This window comes from Psammomys obesus, unplaced genomic scaffold (genome assembly GCF_907164565.1).
Source record: "Psammomys obesus unplaced genomic scaffold, mPsaObe1.curated_primary_1811, whole genome shotgun sequence".
Taxonomy (NCBI): Eukaryota; Metazoa; Chordata; class Mammalia; order Rodentia; family Muridae; genus Psammomys; species Psammomys obesus.
Window position 1 is genome coordinate 33,812,827 of NW_026585797.1, and position 15,582 is coordinate 33,828,408.

Consider the following 15,582-nt stretch of genomic DNA (forward strand, 5'->3'; position numbering starts at 1 on the left):
CTTTCTGAGTTGGAGGCCAATCTTTTCTGCATAGTCAGTTCCAGGACAGCCAGAGCTACATAGTGAGACCCTGTCAAGGAAAAAAAAAAAAAAAAAAAAAAAGAAGAAAAAAATAATTTGAGATATTTTCAAAGCAGGATTACTAAAGTGTTAATTATGTTAGTTGTAACCATTAAAACAGTGATATGATCATTTCATGAGCTTTTGGAAAATCTACTGGGCAACTTTCTGTAAATACTGGAAGTTCTATATATGAAGTTTCCAATTTGATGTATGTTTTTAAAGATTTGTTATTTTTGAGACAGGTTGTCCTCATATAGCCCTGGCTCCCCTGGAACTCATTATACAGACCAGTCTGGCCTTGAACTCACACAGATGCTCTTGGCTCTGCCTCCCAAATGCTGGTAGTAAAGGTGTGTTTCACTACACCCAGCTTTTTAAAATGTTTTGTAAAGATATGTTTTTATGTAAGTGAGCATGTATGCACACGTGTGGTGCCTGTGGAGGGTTGAAGAGGGCATTAGATCGCCTTCAGCTGGAGTTGCAGGTGGTAGTGAACTTCCCTGACTTGGGTGCTAGCAACTAAATTCCTGTCCTCAGCAAAAACATTTTTTTTTTGTAACCACTAAGTCATCTCTCTATGTGTCTCCCTCATTTGATAACTATATATACGTATATATCATATATATGATATATAATATATATATCATATATGTATAATCAGCCCCCCCTTAAAGATTTGTGTGTGTTAGTGCCACATAAAACTGGGCTAATTCTGTATTAGTCGTCATCATCATCATCATCATCATCATCATCTTCATCTTCAGTTTCTTCGTTCTCCTCAGCTGAAAGTTCAACTGCCTCTTGTGTAGTCTTGAAAGCCTGTTCCTCTTCCACACTGGGATCATCCACTTCTGTAATTTCTGGTCCACTGGGATATTCTTGGTAAACTGGTGGTGGACCTGGGGGTGTGTAATTCTCCACACTATACTTATGACCCCAGCCTATGTAGAAGTTTTCAAACTTCCTATAAATGGAAAGAAAATCAAGTTGTGTCTTTAAAGAAAAGCCGACCCCTTCATAGTGATAATGTCTTGTTACTATACCTTGGAACCATAAGACATTTAAAATGCTAGCGTGAAATAGTCCTCAATATTTCCTCAACTACTGGATATTATCTGATCGAAACTGCTAAGTTGATTATGAAAAACAGGATCAGGTCCTGTCAAATCTGTATCTAGTCTTCCTTCAGGAAAGGGCCTCTAGTTATTCAAATATTTAATGTTTTAGATTTTCCACAGAGGTCAAAAGTGCTAGACCTTGGCTGAGAGAAAAATAAGAGGTGTGGCTTAAAATTAATTTGTGTTGTTCATCCCCAATGATAGGAATTACAGAGGCTTCACTCTGTAGGCCTCACACCACTTAGGAATCCTCCCCCCCACTCACTCACTAACACACACACACACACACACACACACACACACACACACACACACATGATACACAAGCAGCTAAAGGGAGTTTCAGTCAAGGACTCTGTTCCCAAGGCTGGTCATGCTCTTACATTCAAATTCCAAACTCAAGAGCCTTCATTCTTAGTGTTCTATCTCAGGCCTGAAGCCCCATCCCTCCACACAATCCCACCCCAACTCCCCCATAAAATGTCCAGAGCCTTCTTTCATGGCGTTCCTTCTTAAAGAGATGACCTCCTGATACCCATGTATCTGTGACACCCACATTTCTGAAAATCCACATGATCCTTGGAAGAAAATGATGCGGGGGAGAAGTCAAAGCTTTCTCTTCTTTGTGCTATAATGGTAAATAATTTAAAAGCGTGCCTTTTACTTCTGACTTACTGTGGTTTTTAATTTTTTTCATATAATGTTTTATCATATTCTTTTTCTTCTACCAATTCCTTCCATGCCCACATCCATCCAACTCAATTTTCTTGACACACAGATACACACACACACACGCACACGCACGCGCACACACTACATGGTGTGCTGTGTTGGCCAACTAACTCCTGAGCAGGAGGCTTGCTTTAATGGCTAGTCTAATCATCACAGCTTGGCTCTCACCTGCTCAGCTGAGCTTTCTGATGACCCTAAGAAAGGAAAATAAACAAGGCAAATGTGACCATGTTCTTTCTCAACAAGAGAGAAAAGAAGTTGTAGTGGTTTCTTGATTCTAATTCCCTTGATAGTTAAAGCACAAGCATATCTTAAGTAACTTTCACCAAAATGCCCAAAAAAAAAAAAAAAGTCTAATTCAGTTGCACCTTAAATTCTCCATTAGTTCACTAACTTAGTAAGTCAATGTAGATAAATGTAGTCCAATGTAGATAAATGGGAAAATTAAGATAAAAGAGTACAACCCCAAATTACTCTAGCTCTGAATTTCATGCTTTAATGGATTTCAAAAGTCATTTTGATAAATTATACACTATACTTAATATGCCAAACATGTTAGGACTTATCTTAACATCCCTGTGATGACATAATTTCCAGACCCTAAATAATTAAAAAAAATTGTCACACACTAAGAAAGATGAGAACTTTCAAAGTCAAATGCCTGTATTAATGTACTTTCAAAAAAAGTGTCCTATTTCTGCCTAAAGTTTATGCTGCAAGTTGAGCAAGCCCAGTCTTTCCTGTCTAGGACTTCAGTCAATCCAAAACCATGTGATATATGACCTTCAGCTAAACATGTCTCACAATGTGTCTGTTATCTTTCCTTCTTTGATTATGACTTTAAATTGAATATGCTTGGGAATGACTGCTTACAACTCAGAGCACTCAAGAATGTGCCTGCTGTGGATGAATGTGTGAGCTCCCTGAACAAAACCATCATTCTTCCATCTTTTGACCAGGGAGGTGCTTTGAAATGGATTTTGTTGTTCAACATACCTGCTGTGGGTCAAAAAAATCCTTCTTCATTTTTGTGTCCTGATGGTGCTTGCATTGGTTTTGCACGCACTAAAGTATAAAGTGTTGAATTTGGTTACAAATGGCTTTGTAAGTAGCCAGATACTTACTTGCCATTGCAAAAGGCATATGCTCCAGGCCAAAGATTGGATCGGAGGACAGCAATAGCATACTGTGGAATGAGATTTGAGGATAGCCTTGTTGTCCAAGCGGGTATATTCTGAATTTCTGGAACCCAATGAGAAATTTATAAGCTTAACTCCTAGACAGAAAAGAATCGACTGGTGACTGAAATGATTTTTATAAATATGGAACAATCATCAATGTTTGCTAAAAAAAAGTTAAAACAGCATCTTGATATAAAATGGAGTGCTCTGAACCAAAGCAATTTTAAGCATGTATATATAGTACAGATATTTACATAATATGTTATATATAAATATATAACATAAAAATATAAATGTGTATAAACATTTTTGCAACAGAGACTAAAGGAGAGAAAGTGTTTTGTAATCAGGGAACAATACGATAACCAAAGGAAAGGCAATTTATTACCATGGAAGAGACTAATAAAGAGTTTCAAGCAAAACAGAATAGGGAGAAATGATACAGAGACAGCTGTAGACTAAATGGCAACTGTAGACCTCATATAATATGTTACTGTAGCTATGCCATGTGTGGTGTACAGAATGTACAGCAAGAATGATGCCAACCTTTCCAGTTAGTTATGGCCCATTCATGATTCTCTGTGTATCATTCCTTCAGCTTCCTTCAAAGCATGTTAGTGTAGCCAAAAGCATTCTTTACTCCCGTCTAGAACTTTCTAGAACCCAGCAAGGAGAGAAGGGATGACACCTAGCTCCCTGCCCACTTCTTAGAGTCTCCAATAGTTGACATATTTACCACTCAGTGGGTATATTATATAGTTTATGAGTCCCTCAAAAACAGTTGTGTAAAGTTACCTAAATCTTCAGAAATTGGTGTCAAAAGAGGAGGCCCCACTTCTGGTTCTATGTAGTCAGGCTCTTCTCCTTTTTCTTCATCTTCCTCCTCTTCTTCCTCTTCCTCGTTTTTCTGTAGAGGGTTGAACCAACTACAGCGACCCTGGAGATGAATGTTGCAACTTTTACACATCTTAGACTATTCATATTGGTTGGTAGTTATCAAGATGAGGCTTCTCTGTGGGGGAACTGGTCAACTGTTTTGATACAGGGTCACTTTATATGATCCTCCTGCCTCAGCTTTCAGAGTGGCAGGCTTTGTGACAAATACCACCACACTTAGCTTATACACTCTGTATACTTTTACCAAGTATTATAGCCATCTCTGTTACTTCAGGAAAAGCAACAAACATATACTAGTCATTTCAACAATTTTCTGTTTCTTAGAGTTACAGAACTTGGAGGTCTACGTACACTTTAAAATGGGCAGAAAATTAGTGGAAATGGTAGTAGTATATTGTACTAGTTTGTGTATAAATGGTGATTTAAAAAAATACATACTTTTTCATTTCTTTTGAAATGTTCTAAGTGATTTTACTGTTATGTTATTTGAGATTAGAAATTATCAGAAAGGTTTTTACAACCATTTAACATTGTAAAATTCCATCATCAAGTCCAGGCATAGTGGAACACACCTTTCACTCTAGCATTGAGGAGGCAGAGGCAGGCAGATCTCTGTGAGTTCACAGCTAGCCTGGTCTACATGGCAGGACTCAGGCTAGGCAGGGAGGCAAAATCAGAACCTGTCTTGAAAAATAAAAAATCTATCATGTGCATGTGTGCCATGGAGATCAGAAGAAGATACGAGATATCCTAAAGCTAGAGTTGCTGATCTTTGTGAGCTGCCTGACAGGGATACTGGGAAACAAACTTGGATCTTCTGGAAGAGCAGCTAGCACTGTTACCAGACAAGCACTCATCCAGTTCCTATACTTCCTGATTTATAGAATATTACTAAAGTATAAATGGTTCTAAGACATTGCCACAATTGCCGCAGTGAAATGATTAATAATGGCATATATCTGGCCTTCATGGTACTTTTTCTTAGTATTAATTTTTATTAGCATATAGTATCTAAACAAAATAATGTTTCATTGTATACTTTTCACACAAGTATTTAACATATTTTGATCATATTCAGCCCCAACTATCTTCTCTCATATCCCCTTCCAATGCTAATCATTATCAATAACAAAATTTTATATGTGATACCATAACAGTTCTAATTTCTCAGGTAATAACTCTTATGTAGCGTATTCAGGAAAACATCCTGTGGATGTGTATTGAAGAGTTTCTGCTCATGATGGAGGAGTGTAGCAGATGTTTCAGGGGAATGGCTACAAGCCCTTTGTCTTACATCTCACTCTATAATGTATTGGCTAAGATTGCTTTTCCGTTTTTCCCAGCATTGTATGCTTCAACCCCTTGTTATGAAAATAAAGGTGATCCTGCAACCCCCATGGGATTGAGGTGGTGAGGACTGAATTATATGCATTTACATACATAATTGATTACAGGGAGTATACTTAGTATAAGAGGCTCTATATAAATGCCTGTACAAAACTGGCTTTTGTTTCTATCGTAATCTTTTAGTTTATATTATAGTGGAATAAAAGAAATGTTGACAAAGTTAACGCACACCCATATTTAAAACATTAACAAGTAGAATAATTTCAGAACACACGCAAATCTGCATCTGTGTACTACTGGGATCCTCTCCTACCTGAGGAAGAATGTACTGCACGTGATGAACCCAGCTGGACAGAGATTCCACCAGGTCAGTCACTTGGATGCCTTCAAAATTAGGATTTTCTTCATAGCTATTTCGAACACCTTCTACCTCTTCTTCTTCCTCCTCCTCTTCACCAAACTGATAGAATCCTAGAGGGCTAACATGGGTGCCTGCTGAAATCCGGGCAATTTGTGCTCGTAAGTAATTGCTCTCATTTCCTGGGAAGGGTGGGTAGCTTACAACGGCCGCATCTAGTCGCCCAGTGAAAAATTTCTTGATTTTTCTTGCTGTAACAATTTGTGCAGGAGTAACTGATGGTAACTTCACCCATGGCCTTCCAGGCTCATTGCAAACAAAATAGACATACTTATTGGCCCCTGTTCTACTTTCTTCCTTAGGTATAGCCTGTGGGGCCTTATATAAGGACTTTGGTAATTCATCCTCCTCGCCTTCACTGGCTTCACTTTCTTCATTGTCCCTCTCTTCAGCTACCCCTTCCTCTTCCATCTCCTCTTCATCTTCACAATCACGAAATTCCACTTCAGCAACAATATAATTCATTTCCAGACCTAAGATCTTGCCCCAGAAGCGGCATCTTTGGATTGGATGTGTGTCAGTAAGTTGCTTGAGGGCAAGAAATACTCGGTAAGTCTCATCTGTCCCCAAACCAACTCCAGCTTGTTCAAAATAATAAGCCGATTCCATCACATTAGGCAGAGAGCTTTCCGCCTAGGAAAACAAATATTCATGGTTAAAGTTTTATTCATAAGAGGAATGTCTGCCGCCTCTTTTCTGAGTCTTGATTCTAGCTCTACTTTCTCCTCTACTGTTTCTTTTGAGATACGCATCAAATTGTTTAAATCCATAAACTTTAATTCTTCTGTCACATATATAGCTTCTTATACCAGCTGTGCACTATGCTCATTGGTATGATGGTTATTATGTAACTCTTAGAAAAAAAAAAAAACTTGCATACTTACTAATGGTAGGAATTCAAGCCAGGCAGGGTGGTTTACATTTTTTTAAGCTTTTTTTTTCTTTATTATTTATTATTATATGAGTGTTCTATCTGCATGTACACTTGCAAGCCAGAAAAGAGCATCAGATTGCTGTATAGATGGTGATAAGCCACCATGTGGTTCCTGGGAATTGAACTCAGGAACTCTGGAAGAACAGACAGTGTTCTTAACCACTGAGCCATTTCTCCAGTCCCCTGGTTTACACTTTTTATCCTAGCACTTAGGAGGCAGAGGCAGGTAGATCTTTGAGGGTTTCAGGCCAGCCTGGCCTATATAGCAAGTCCCAGAGCAGCCAGGGCTATATAGTGAGACCTTATCTGAAAAAAAATAACATTTTCATATAAAATAAGTAACTAATGCTGAAAGAAGATATAGTAATCACAACTTATAGGCACCCATTTATATACATTTGTGTTGTCATATTAAATACTAAATTCATGGTTTTACACATATATCAGGTAAATAATCTATATAGTAATATATGTAAGACAATGGGAAGGATAAAAAGGAAAATGTTTTTTAAAGTGCTTGGTATAATCTATGTTTTAAATTACAAATGTAAGTACTTGACATTATACTAAATAACATTTGAAACAATTGAGAGAAACATAACTTCATAAAAGAAATACAGAAAAATGAGCACATAGTGACAGATGGACAAGAGAATAGCATTTATAAGACCAGAGGAAAGTAGGAAAGAACCTTAATGGAAGTGAGATGCTTCCTAGTCTTGACTCACAAGATAGAGAAGTTAAAAGCACTCATTATTTTTATAAATGACTTGCTATTTCTATTTTTTTCATTGTGGTCTCAAGATAAACTAAAGATTTGGGTGGTTTGTTTTTGCTTTTATGAGACAGGGTCTTAGTATGTAGCCCTGACTGGCCTGGATGGAATCCACTCTGTAGAACAGGCTGGCCTTGAACTCACAAAGATCTGTCTGCTTTTGCCTCTGAGTGCTGGTATTAAAAGCCACCTGGCCTGGGCCTGGTTAATATAGTTCCTTTTAATGTCCTCACCAGTGACATATGACTGTAAAATTCTTTTCTTGGCATGTTAAAGTGTCACCTGCTCTTACCCCTACTCACTTATCTATAACATCTTGGTGTCAGGAGCACAACTGTGGGGGTCAAAGGGCAACTTTTTGATTCTGTCCATAAGCATGTAGGTTTTGGGACTGAACCCAGCTAGGCCTTTAAGGCATGTGACAGCAGCCTTTATCATCTTCCTGCCTTCTGAGGGAAAGTTGTACTCTTTATCCCATAGCTTAGCCCTCATGTCCCACAGCTGCTGAACTGACCTTCTTAGGAAGATTCTTGGAATATGGTCAAAGGTGGTCAGGCTCCAGTCTGAAACAACTTACGTGTGCTCTCACTCACCTGGATTGGGGTGCAGATCCTGACCTAGTGAAGCTGCATTAGACAACTGGGAGCCCCTTTCCTATATTTAAATATCAAGACAAATGGAGCTTATCATAACAAAGAGCACACATTGGAAGTGACATCAGAAGTACCTTTAAGTTTTGAACTTACTTTAAAGAAAAAATATGGAATTTTATTTAAAAAATTTAATTACAATTATGTATCACCTTATTGTGGCACATTTGGAGAGATTTCATTCAGCAAGTTGGTCTTGCAAATATGGGGTGAACTTTTTCAAGCCTAGATGACACAGTCTACCAAACACCTAGTATACATAATTGTGTATACTTTACTTAAAATTGTTTTAAGCCTAACTTTAGTTTTTATGTGTATTGGTATTTTGCCTGCAAGTATTGTCTGTGATGGAGTTATAGTTGTGGCCCTCCAAGAAGGCGCTTGGACTCAAACCCAGGTCCCCTGGAAGAGTAGCCAGTGCTCAAAACCACCAAGCCCTCTCCAGTCTCCTACCTCCTCTTTTGAAAAAGAATCTCACTCACTACGAATCCATTGCTGGCTTAGAGTTCACTATGTAGACCAAGCTGGCCTTAGAAATCACTCTGCCTCCTCTGCCTCCTACTTCCTCATGCTCCCACCAGGCCCAGCCTGTGTTTACTTTTAAATAAGCCTTATCACTGCAACAGGTTTTTTTGTTTGTTTGTTTGTTTTGTTTTGTTTTTTGGTTTTTTGTTTTTTTTTTTTTCATGGAACCACCACCACATGCATCTCATTTCACAACACTCCTTCTGTGGGGGAGGGGGTGTTCTCATTTTTTTCCACATTTTACAAGGCTTAGCTTTTTATTTTTTTTTTGGGGGGGGCTAAGTTTCTTGATATCAGTGAAAATAATTTTTTTCACGTTGATTTTTTTCACATTTCACATGTTGATGAAATGTCCTGGAACAGATATGGGTTTATACCTGCTTGTTAAGTACTCACTGAATAACAAATGTGCTGTGATATGAAACAGAATGGCCCCATAGACTTCATTCATATATTTGAATGCTTAGTCACCAGGGAGCAGAAGTCTTTGAAAGAACAGCACATTTTAATAAACAGAAGCTACACTCCACAGTGAAAATGAGATGCTTCCAGCAGGATTAGGAGGTGTGGCCTTGTTGGAGTAGGTGTTGCCTTGCTGGAGGAAGTTTGTCACTGGCTTTGAAGTTTCAAAAGCTCATGCCAGGCATAGGCTCTCTTGGCCTGTGGATCAGGATATAGCTCTCATATACTGCTCCAGCACCATGTGTGCTACCATGATCCCCACCATGATGACAATAAACTAACCCTCTGAAACTGTAAGCAGGTCCCCAATTAAATGGCTTTCTTTCAAGAGTTGCTTATTCGTGGTGTTTCCTCACAGTAATTAGTTGTGACTAAGACTGAGTGGATGGCATATTTAATTATGCAACAAACAGTGACTTTCTAGAAAATGACAGAAATCTTATATGACGAAGGTCCCGTAAAATTACAGAATTCATGCCATTTGTTGGCATAGAAGTCACCATATGATCATAGTAAAATGGACTGATTAAAAGGCCAGAAGGAATGCAAGAGAAATCTGACTCAAGTACTATTTACAGAGCTTTAAAAATGGTTGGTGTGAACACTATATCTGACAGAGGGCTGATATCCAAAATATATAAAGAACTGAAGAAGCTAAAAGGCAATAAATCAAGTAATCCAATTAAAAAAAATGGGGTACAGAAACAACCCAGATGCTCGTCAACCAAGGAATGGATACAGGAATTGTGGTACTTTTTACACAGTGGAATACTACTCAGCAATTAAAAACAAGGAAATCATGAAGTTTGCAGGTAAATGATGGGATCTAGAAAAGATCATCCTGAGTGAGGTATCCCAGGAGCTAAGACTCATAACCAAACCTTTGGCAGAGTGCAAGGAATCATATGAAAGAAGAGGGAGTTAGTATGACCTGGAGCTCCACAAGGACCAAATATATCTGGGCACAGGGGTCTTAGAAGACTGTTTCTCCAACCAAGGACCATGCATGGATATAACCTAGAACCCCTGCTCGGATGTAGCCCACAGTAGCTCAGTATTCGAGTGGGTTCCTTAGTAAGGGGAACAGGGACTATTTCTGACATGAACTCAGTGTCTGGCTCTTTGACCTCTCCCCCACTTCTGAGGGAGGAGCTGCCTTGCTAGGCCACAGACAAGGACATTGCAGCCAGTCCTGAAGATACTTGATAAGCTAGGGCCAGATGGAATGGGAGGTGGACCTCCCCTATCAGTGGACTTGGAAAGGGACAGGCAGGAGATGAGGGAAGAAGGGTGGGATTGGTAAGGAAAGAGGGAGGGGGCTACAGCTGGGGTACAAAGTAAATAATCTGTGATTAATATAAAAATAAAATAAAAATTATTTTAAAAAATAGTTGGTATGCTTGTAACATAAATCTCATTCATCCCTGAGCATCCAGTGTTCATTAGTGTCAAGTTAGTAATCACATCACAGTGTTTAAACATGGCGTGTTCATGAAGCAAACCCCACTAACCCCTGAGATTCCAGTGCATTCTAACGCCATTGAGATAGTTGTTAATCACTTACAATTTCCTCTTCCAGCTCTGAATCAGCGCCTTCCAAATGACCCTGGAGAAAGAGAGCCTTTTGCTTCTCTGCTATTTCATATGCTGGAAGCATCTCATTTTCATTGCAGATTGTATCTAATTTTTTATTAAAATGTTCCATTTTCACATCTTGGCTTATAGTTTCAATGATGTCAACAGCATCTGCAGGACGCCCATCTAGTATTTTGGTCAGCAAATTAGAAAGATGATCATATCTATGCAAACAAACAATTCCAGGTAACATCATTACACTTATGCTCAATCTTCATTCAGAAAGGCAAATGAGATGGACATTGAAGAGGGAGAAAACAGGGAACAGGACAGCAGCCTATCACAGAGGGCCTCTGAAAGACTCCATCCAGCAGGGTATCAAAACATGCTGAGATGCATAGCCAAACTCTGGGCAGAGTGCAGGGAATCTTATGAAAGAAGGGGTAGATAGAAAGACCTAGAGGGAATAGGAGCTCCACAAGGGGAGCAGCAGAAACAAAAAATCTGTGCACAGGGGTCTTTCCTGAGATTGATACCCCAAACAAGGACCATGCATGGATATAACTTAGAACACCTGCACAAAAGTAGCCTAAGGCAGCTCAGTATCCAAGGGGATTCCCCAATAATAGGACCAGGGACCATCTCTGACTTGAACTCATGGGCTTGCTCTTGAATCACCTGGGGGGGAGGGGCAGCCTTACCAGTCCACAGAGAAACACAAAGAATCCAGTCCTGATGAGACCTGATAGGCTGTGGTCAGATGGAAAGGGAGGAAGACCTCTCCTATCATTGGACTTGGGGAGGAGCACAGGAGAAGAAGAGGGAGGGAGAGTGGGATTGGGAGGGGTTGGGGATGGGGCTACAGCTGGGATACAAAATAAATAAACTGTAATTAATAAAATAAAATAAATAAATGGTTTTCATGCACATCCGGTTGGGTTTTAGGGAAGCTAAAAAATTTGAGACCTTAAGAGATTTTAAGTGAAGATTCTATCACTCCAGATAGAATCTACAATTTTCTTTAGTAAATCCTCTAATATGATAGCACTTTAAGTTAGTAGAGGAAAGCATAACAGCAAGATATACAGTACACATCAGCTATTATCACATTTCATTCCTGAAACTGGAATCTCTTAGCTATATACTATCAGTGATGAAGTTTTTCACTCTCTCTTACCTTAAATTCTTTCTGTTCCCCATCCTTGCCCTTACCAAATATGATTGGAGAGCCAGATTCTGATGCCTCTTTTATAGCTATGTTCTTACCATCTTATATATTTTAAAAGATTTTTTTCCAATGACATCTATGCATGTAGGCATTTGCATGTGAAAATAAGTGCCCATGCTAGACCTAGAACATGTCAGATCTCCTGGAATCTGAGTTGTAGGTGCTTGTGAGATGCCTGATATGGGTGGTGGAAACCAAACTCCAGTTCTCTGAAAAAACAGTTCATACTTATAATGGTTAAGCCATTTCTTCAGCACCTACATCATTTTAAAAAAGACGTATATATATATATATATATATATATATATATGTGTGTGTGTGTGTGTGTGTGTGTGTGTGTGTTTATATATATATGTATGTTATACATATATATATGTATGTTATGTATATATATATGTATATATATATATATATATGTAAGTGTTTTGCTTGCATTGTATGTGTGTGCAACATTTGCATGCTGGTTCCTGAAGAGGTCAGAAGTTATTGGATTCTCTGTAACTGGAGTTAACTGATGGTTATGAGCTACCATGTGGGTAATGGCTTCAGAATCCTGGTTTCCTGCAAGAGCAACTAGTGCTCTTAACCACTGAGCCCTCTCTTCAGCCCCTACATCTTACTTTTAATTTGCTTCAATGTTTTTAGGCCCCCAAAGGATACATTTCAATTTGCTTTCTAAACATATACACTTAAAAACAAGTCACCAAATTAATTGCTTTTTTCCTTTTGTTTTAAACAATTTTTGTTAATTCTTTGAGAATTTCATATATGTTTTGGTCATATTCACCTCCTCTTTCCCAACTTTTCCCAGACCCAACTCCCTTATCACTTACCCAACTGTGTGTCCATTTTTACCACTTCATCAAGGCCAATTTGTACTGTCCAAATATTCTTAGGTGTGTGGCCTTCCTCTACAGTGGTGATTGTAACATTTTGTTCTCACTTTCACAACTAAATTGGTGAGACTTCATTTACCCTCCTGCAAATTAATTACACTTTGGGGGTTGTATTTTAATTACCAGCCCCCAATATCTGGTTACTGGTTACTATCTTGTGTAAACCTGCCTAAGACATTATTCCTGATTGGTTGATTAAAAGGCCTAAAACTTGGGCAGGGCAGAATGGTATAGGAATGGCTAAGGTTCCCAGGCTTTGGGTTCAGGAGACTCATGGGAACCTGAGAGACAGGAAGAGACGAAGGAGGAGGACACCATGATGGGTTAGTGTGGAGAAGGAACTACACTGGCTAGGAGGAAGACTTCTAGGATGGCATGGATGGAGAAAAGAACAAGATGAAAAATATAAGCAAGTATTTATAAGATTATGGATGAAAGGTAGCCCAGATAGAAATGGTTAAGATAGAGTGCATTGTATGGGGCCTGAGAGATGGATGGGAAGGTTATTGAGATAGCATAGGTGGAAATATTTACCCAGCCCAAAGTAAGTATATAAAATTATAAAATCTAACATAAAATCTAATTATAAAAATCTGTGTCTTATCAATTGTGATAGCAAGTTAAAACAATTGCTGTAACAATTATAGGGCTAATAATAAATATTTATCCTGACACCATTTTTATTTACAACATTACACCTTGTTTATAACTGTTTATAACTTGTTTAAAACTGTTGTAGTTTTGAATGCATGTAAGTCTGTGCAACTGGTGTGTGCCTGTTACCAGGGAGGCCAGAAGAGGAGTTCAGGACCTCTTAAACTGGAGTGACAATTGTGAGGAATTGAACCTGTGTCTTCTAAAAGAGAAGCCAGTGTTCTTAACTACTGATGGTTTCTTCAGCCTCCATTTGATGTTTTCTAACACCTCTTCTAGACACAAAATTCTTCTGTGACTATGTAAACCTGGAAACAAGAATGTCTACTTGCTTATATGTATACTACTATGAGCTAACATATGAAAGCAGCAATGGGATGTCAAGAATGTACCAGAATTACGACATTTTAAAAAGAGAGACCTAGCATGTTTTAAAGTGGCTAGTTTTTCTGGTTTCCTGTAGAATACATGATGTAGACCTTTCAGTGCTCAAAGCTTAGCACAATTCTAAGAAAACCAGCATGGGTGACCACCCAAGCACTGGCCTGGTAATGTACATAGAGTCAAGCCGCACAAGCCCTCAAAGGACTACAAGAACCCACAGTCATTTTAGGCAGCTATATCATGCAAGCATCCTGGGTGTATGCTTAGATCTCATGCCTTTACAGTCTCACCCAAGCCAAGAATAAACACAAAACAACAACAAGAAAAACCCAAACAAACAACCAAATTGTGTGACTAGGGACTTCCAAGATGTAAAAGAATCGTCACCAATGGCCTAGATTTAAGTGTTAGGGGCAGCTATCTCATTAACTCACTTTTGTACACCACCCTCCCCCGTTTTTGAGATAGTGTCCCATTCTGTTTCCCTGGCTGACCTGGAACTTGCTATGTAGAACAGGCTGGCCTATAACAGATCTGTCTCTTTCTCCCCTGTCGGGTCCTGGGCTTAAATGCCTTTGCTACCACAGCCAGTAACTTCCCTTTTCAAATAAATTCCTTTCTAATTCTATTTTCTTTCACCTCCAACATAGTTTTACAGACATACTCACCTCACCCTTCCCTCGCCCTGCGTTGTTAAACCTCCCCCCATCCCTCCCCAACCCCTTGTGATATTTACAGATTTAAGCCAGACTTGCTGCTACTTTGCTGCAGGTATGCCTTTGCGTTCTGCACGGCCACCTCAAGCATATTGGGGGTTGCTTCATTGGCCCCAAACCCAGGCTGGTCTGGATCGCAGTTACTGTTTGAGTCTTCCTCCTGTAAAAGGTCAAATCTCAGCCGTTTGTCCTTGGACTTGTCACAGCTGACATCCCCTATCCCATGTAGGTCAGGTTGGTGTGCCTGAGGCTGCAGGAAGGCATTTTCCTCTGTTTGGCTCCTGTAATAAGAAGCTGATTGTCTTGCAGCAGAAAATGGTTCCCAAGGATCAGAATGAGGTGTGTTAGTAGGGGACCTCTCTCCTTGTGATGAAGCAACAGGTTCTTGAGTAGCTGCAGTCATGGGAGGAATAAAATGAGACTTCGGAGGAGGCGAAGGAGGGGAGGATGACCCTCCTGGTCCGGCGGTGAGGTCTCCCAGAGACAGGCTGGCCCTAGCCTGGGGGGTCCAAGAGGGGCTCATTCTGGGTGGGACTTCAGTGTCAGACCTTTGCTCCTCTTCCTGGTACTCAGGTGATGGGGGACCAGGATCTTGGGGAGAAGCTTCTGACTTTCCTTGCCATGGCCCCTCTGCTTCCTCCGGCTCTTGGTTTTCTTGTTCTTGCTTTAGAGAAGTAGAATTTTCCATAGGGGAAAAAAAAAATCCGGCTGAAGGGAGAGTGCAGATACGGAATGAAGCAACAGGAGGCTTTGTTGAGATCTAAGTGATCAGTTTCTGGGTTCCTATGGCCTCTACCAGCTGCAAGCGTCTGGTCTCCATAGCAACCCCAGGATGGCAGCCTCCGTGTGTGTGTGTGGGGGGGGAGGGAAATCAAACAATCTCGTTGCTAGGATTTTAGGGAGGAGACTGAAGAAAAAAAAACCCCTCTAATTTTGTGATTCGGTGAAGTCTCTGTCCCTCTTCCTATCGTAGCCAATCAGAACCGGATCCTTTCGGGTTTTTTTTTTTTTTTTTTTTTTTTTTTTT

General features: G+C 39.6%; 1 protein-coding gene across 1 annotated transcript; it reads right to left on the bottom strand.

Moving 5' to 3' along the window:
- Positions 1–735: 735 nt before the first annotated feature.
- Positions 736–15,243, bottom strand: Rsph4a (radial spoke head component 4A). Its single transcript, XM_055599422.1, has 6 exons — positions 14,576–15,243; positions 10,667–10,901; positions 5,652–6,389; positions 3,890–4,031; positions 3,038–3,155; positions 736–1,027 (listed from the first exon to the last, which is right to left on the bottom strand). The coding sequence occupies exons 1-6, from the start codon at positions 15,241–15,243 to the stop codon at positions 781–783; spliced, it is 2,148 nt and encodes a 715-aa protein (XP_055455397.1). The 3' UTR covers positions 736–780.
- Between the last annotated feature and the right edge of the window lie 339 nt (positions 15,244–15,582).

Coding starts and splice junctions, on each gene's coding strand:
- Rsph4a (XM_055599422.1), bottom strand. CDS start 15,243: ATGGAAAATTCTACTTCTCTAAAGCAAGAACAAGAAAACCAAGAGCCG. Junction 10,902..14,575: donor AGCAAGTCTGGCTTAAATCT/GTAAATATCACA, acceptor TTGTTTGCATAG/ATATGATCATCTTTCTAATT. Junction 6,390..10,666: donor CAGAGCTGGAAGAGGAAATT/GTAAGTGATTAA, acceptor TTGTTTTCCTAG/GCGGAAAGCTCTCTGCCTAA.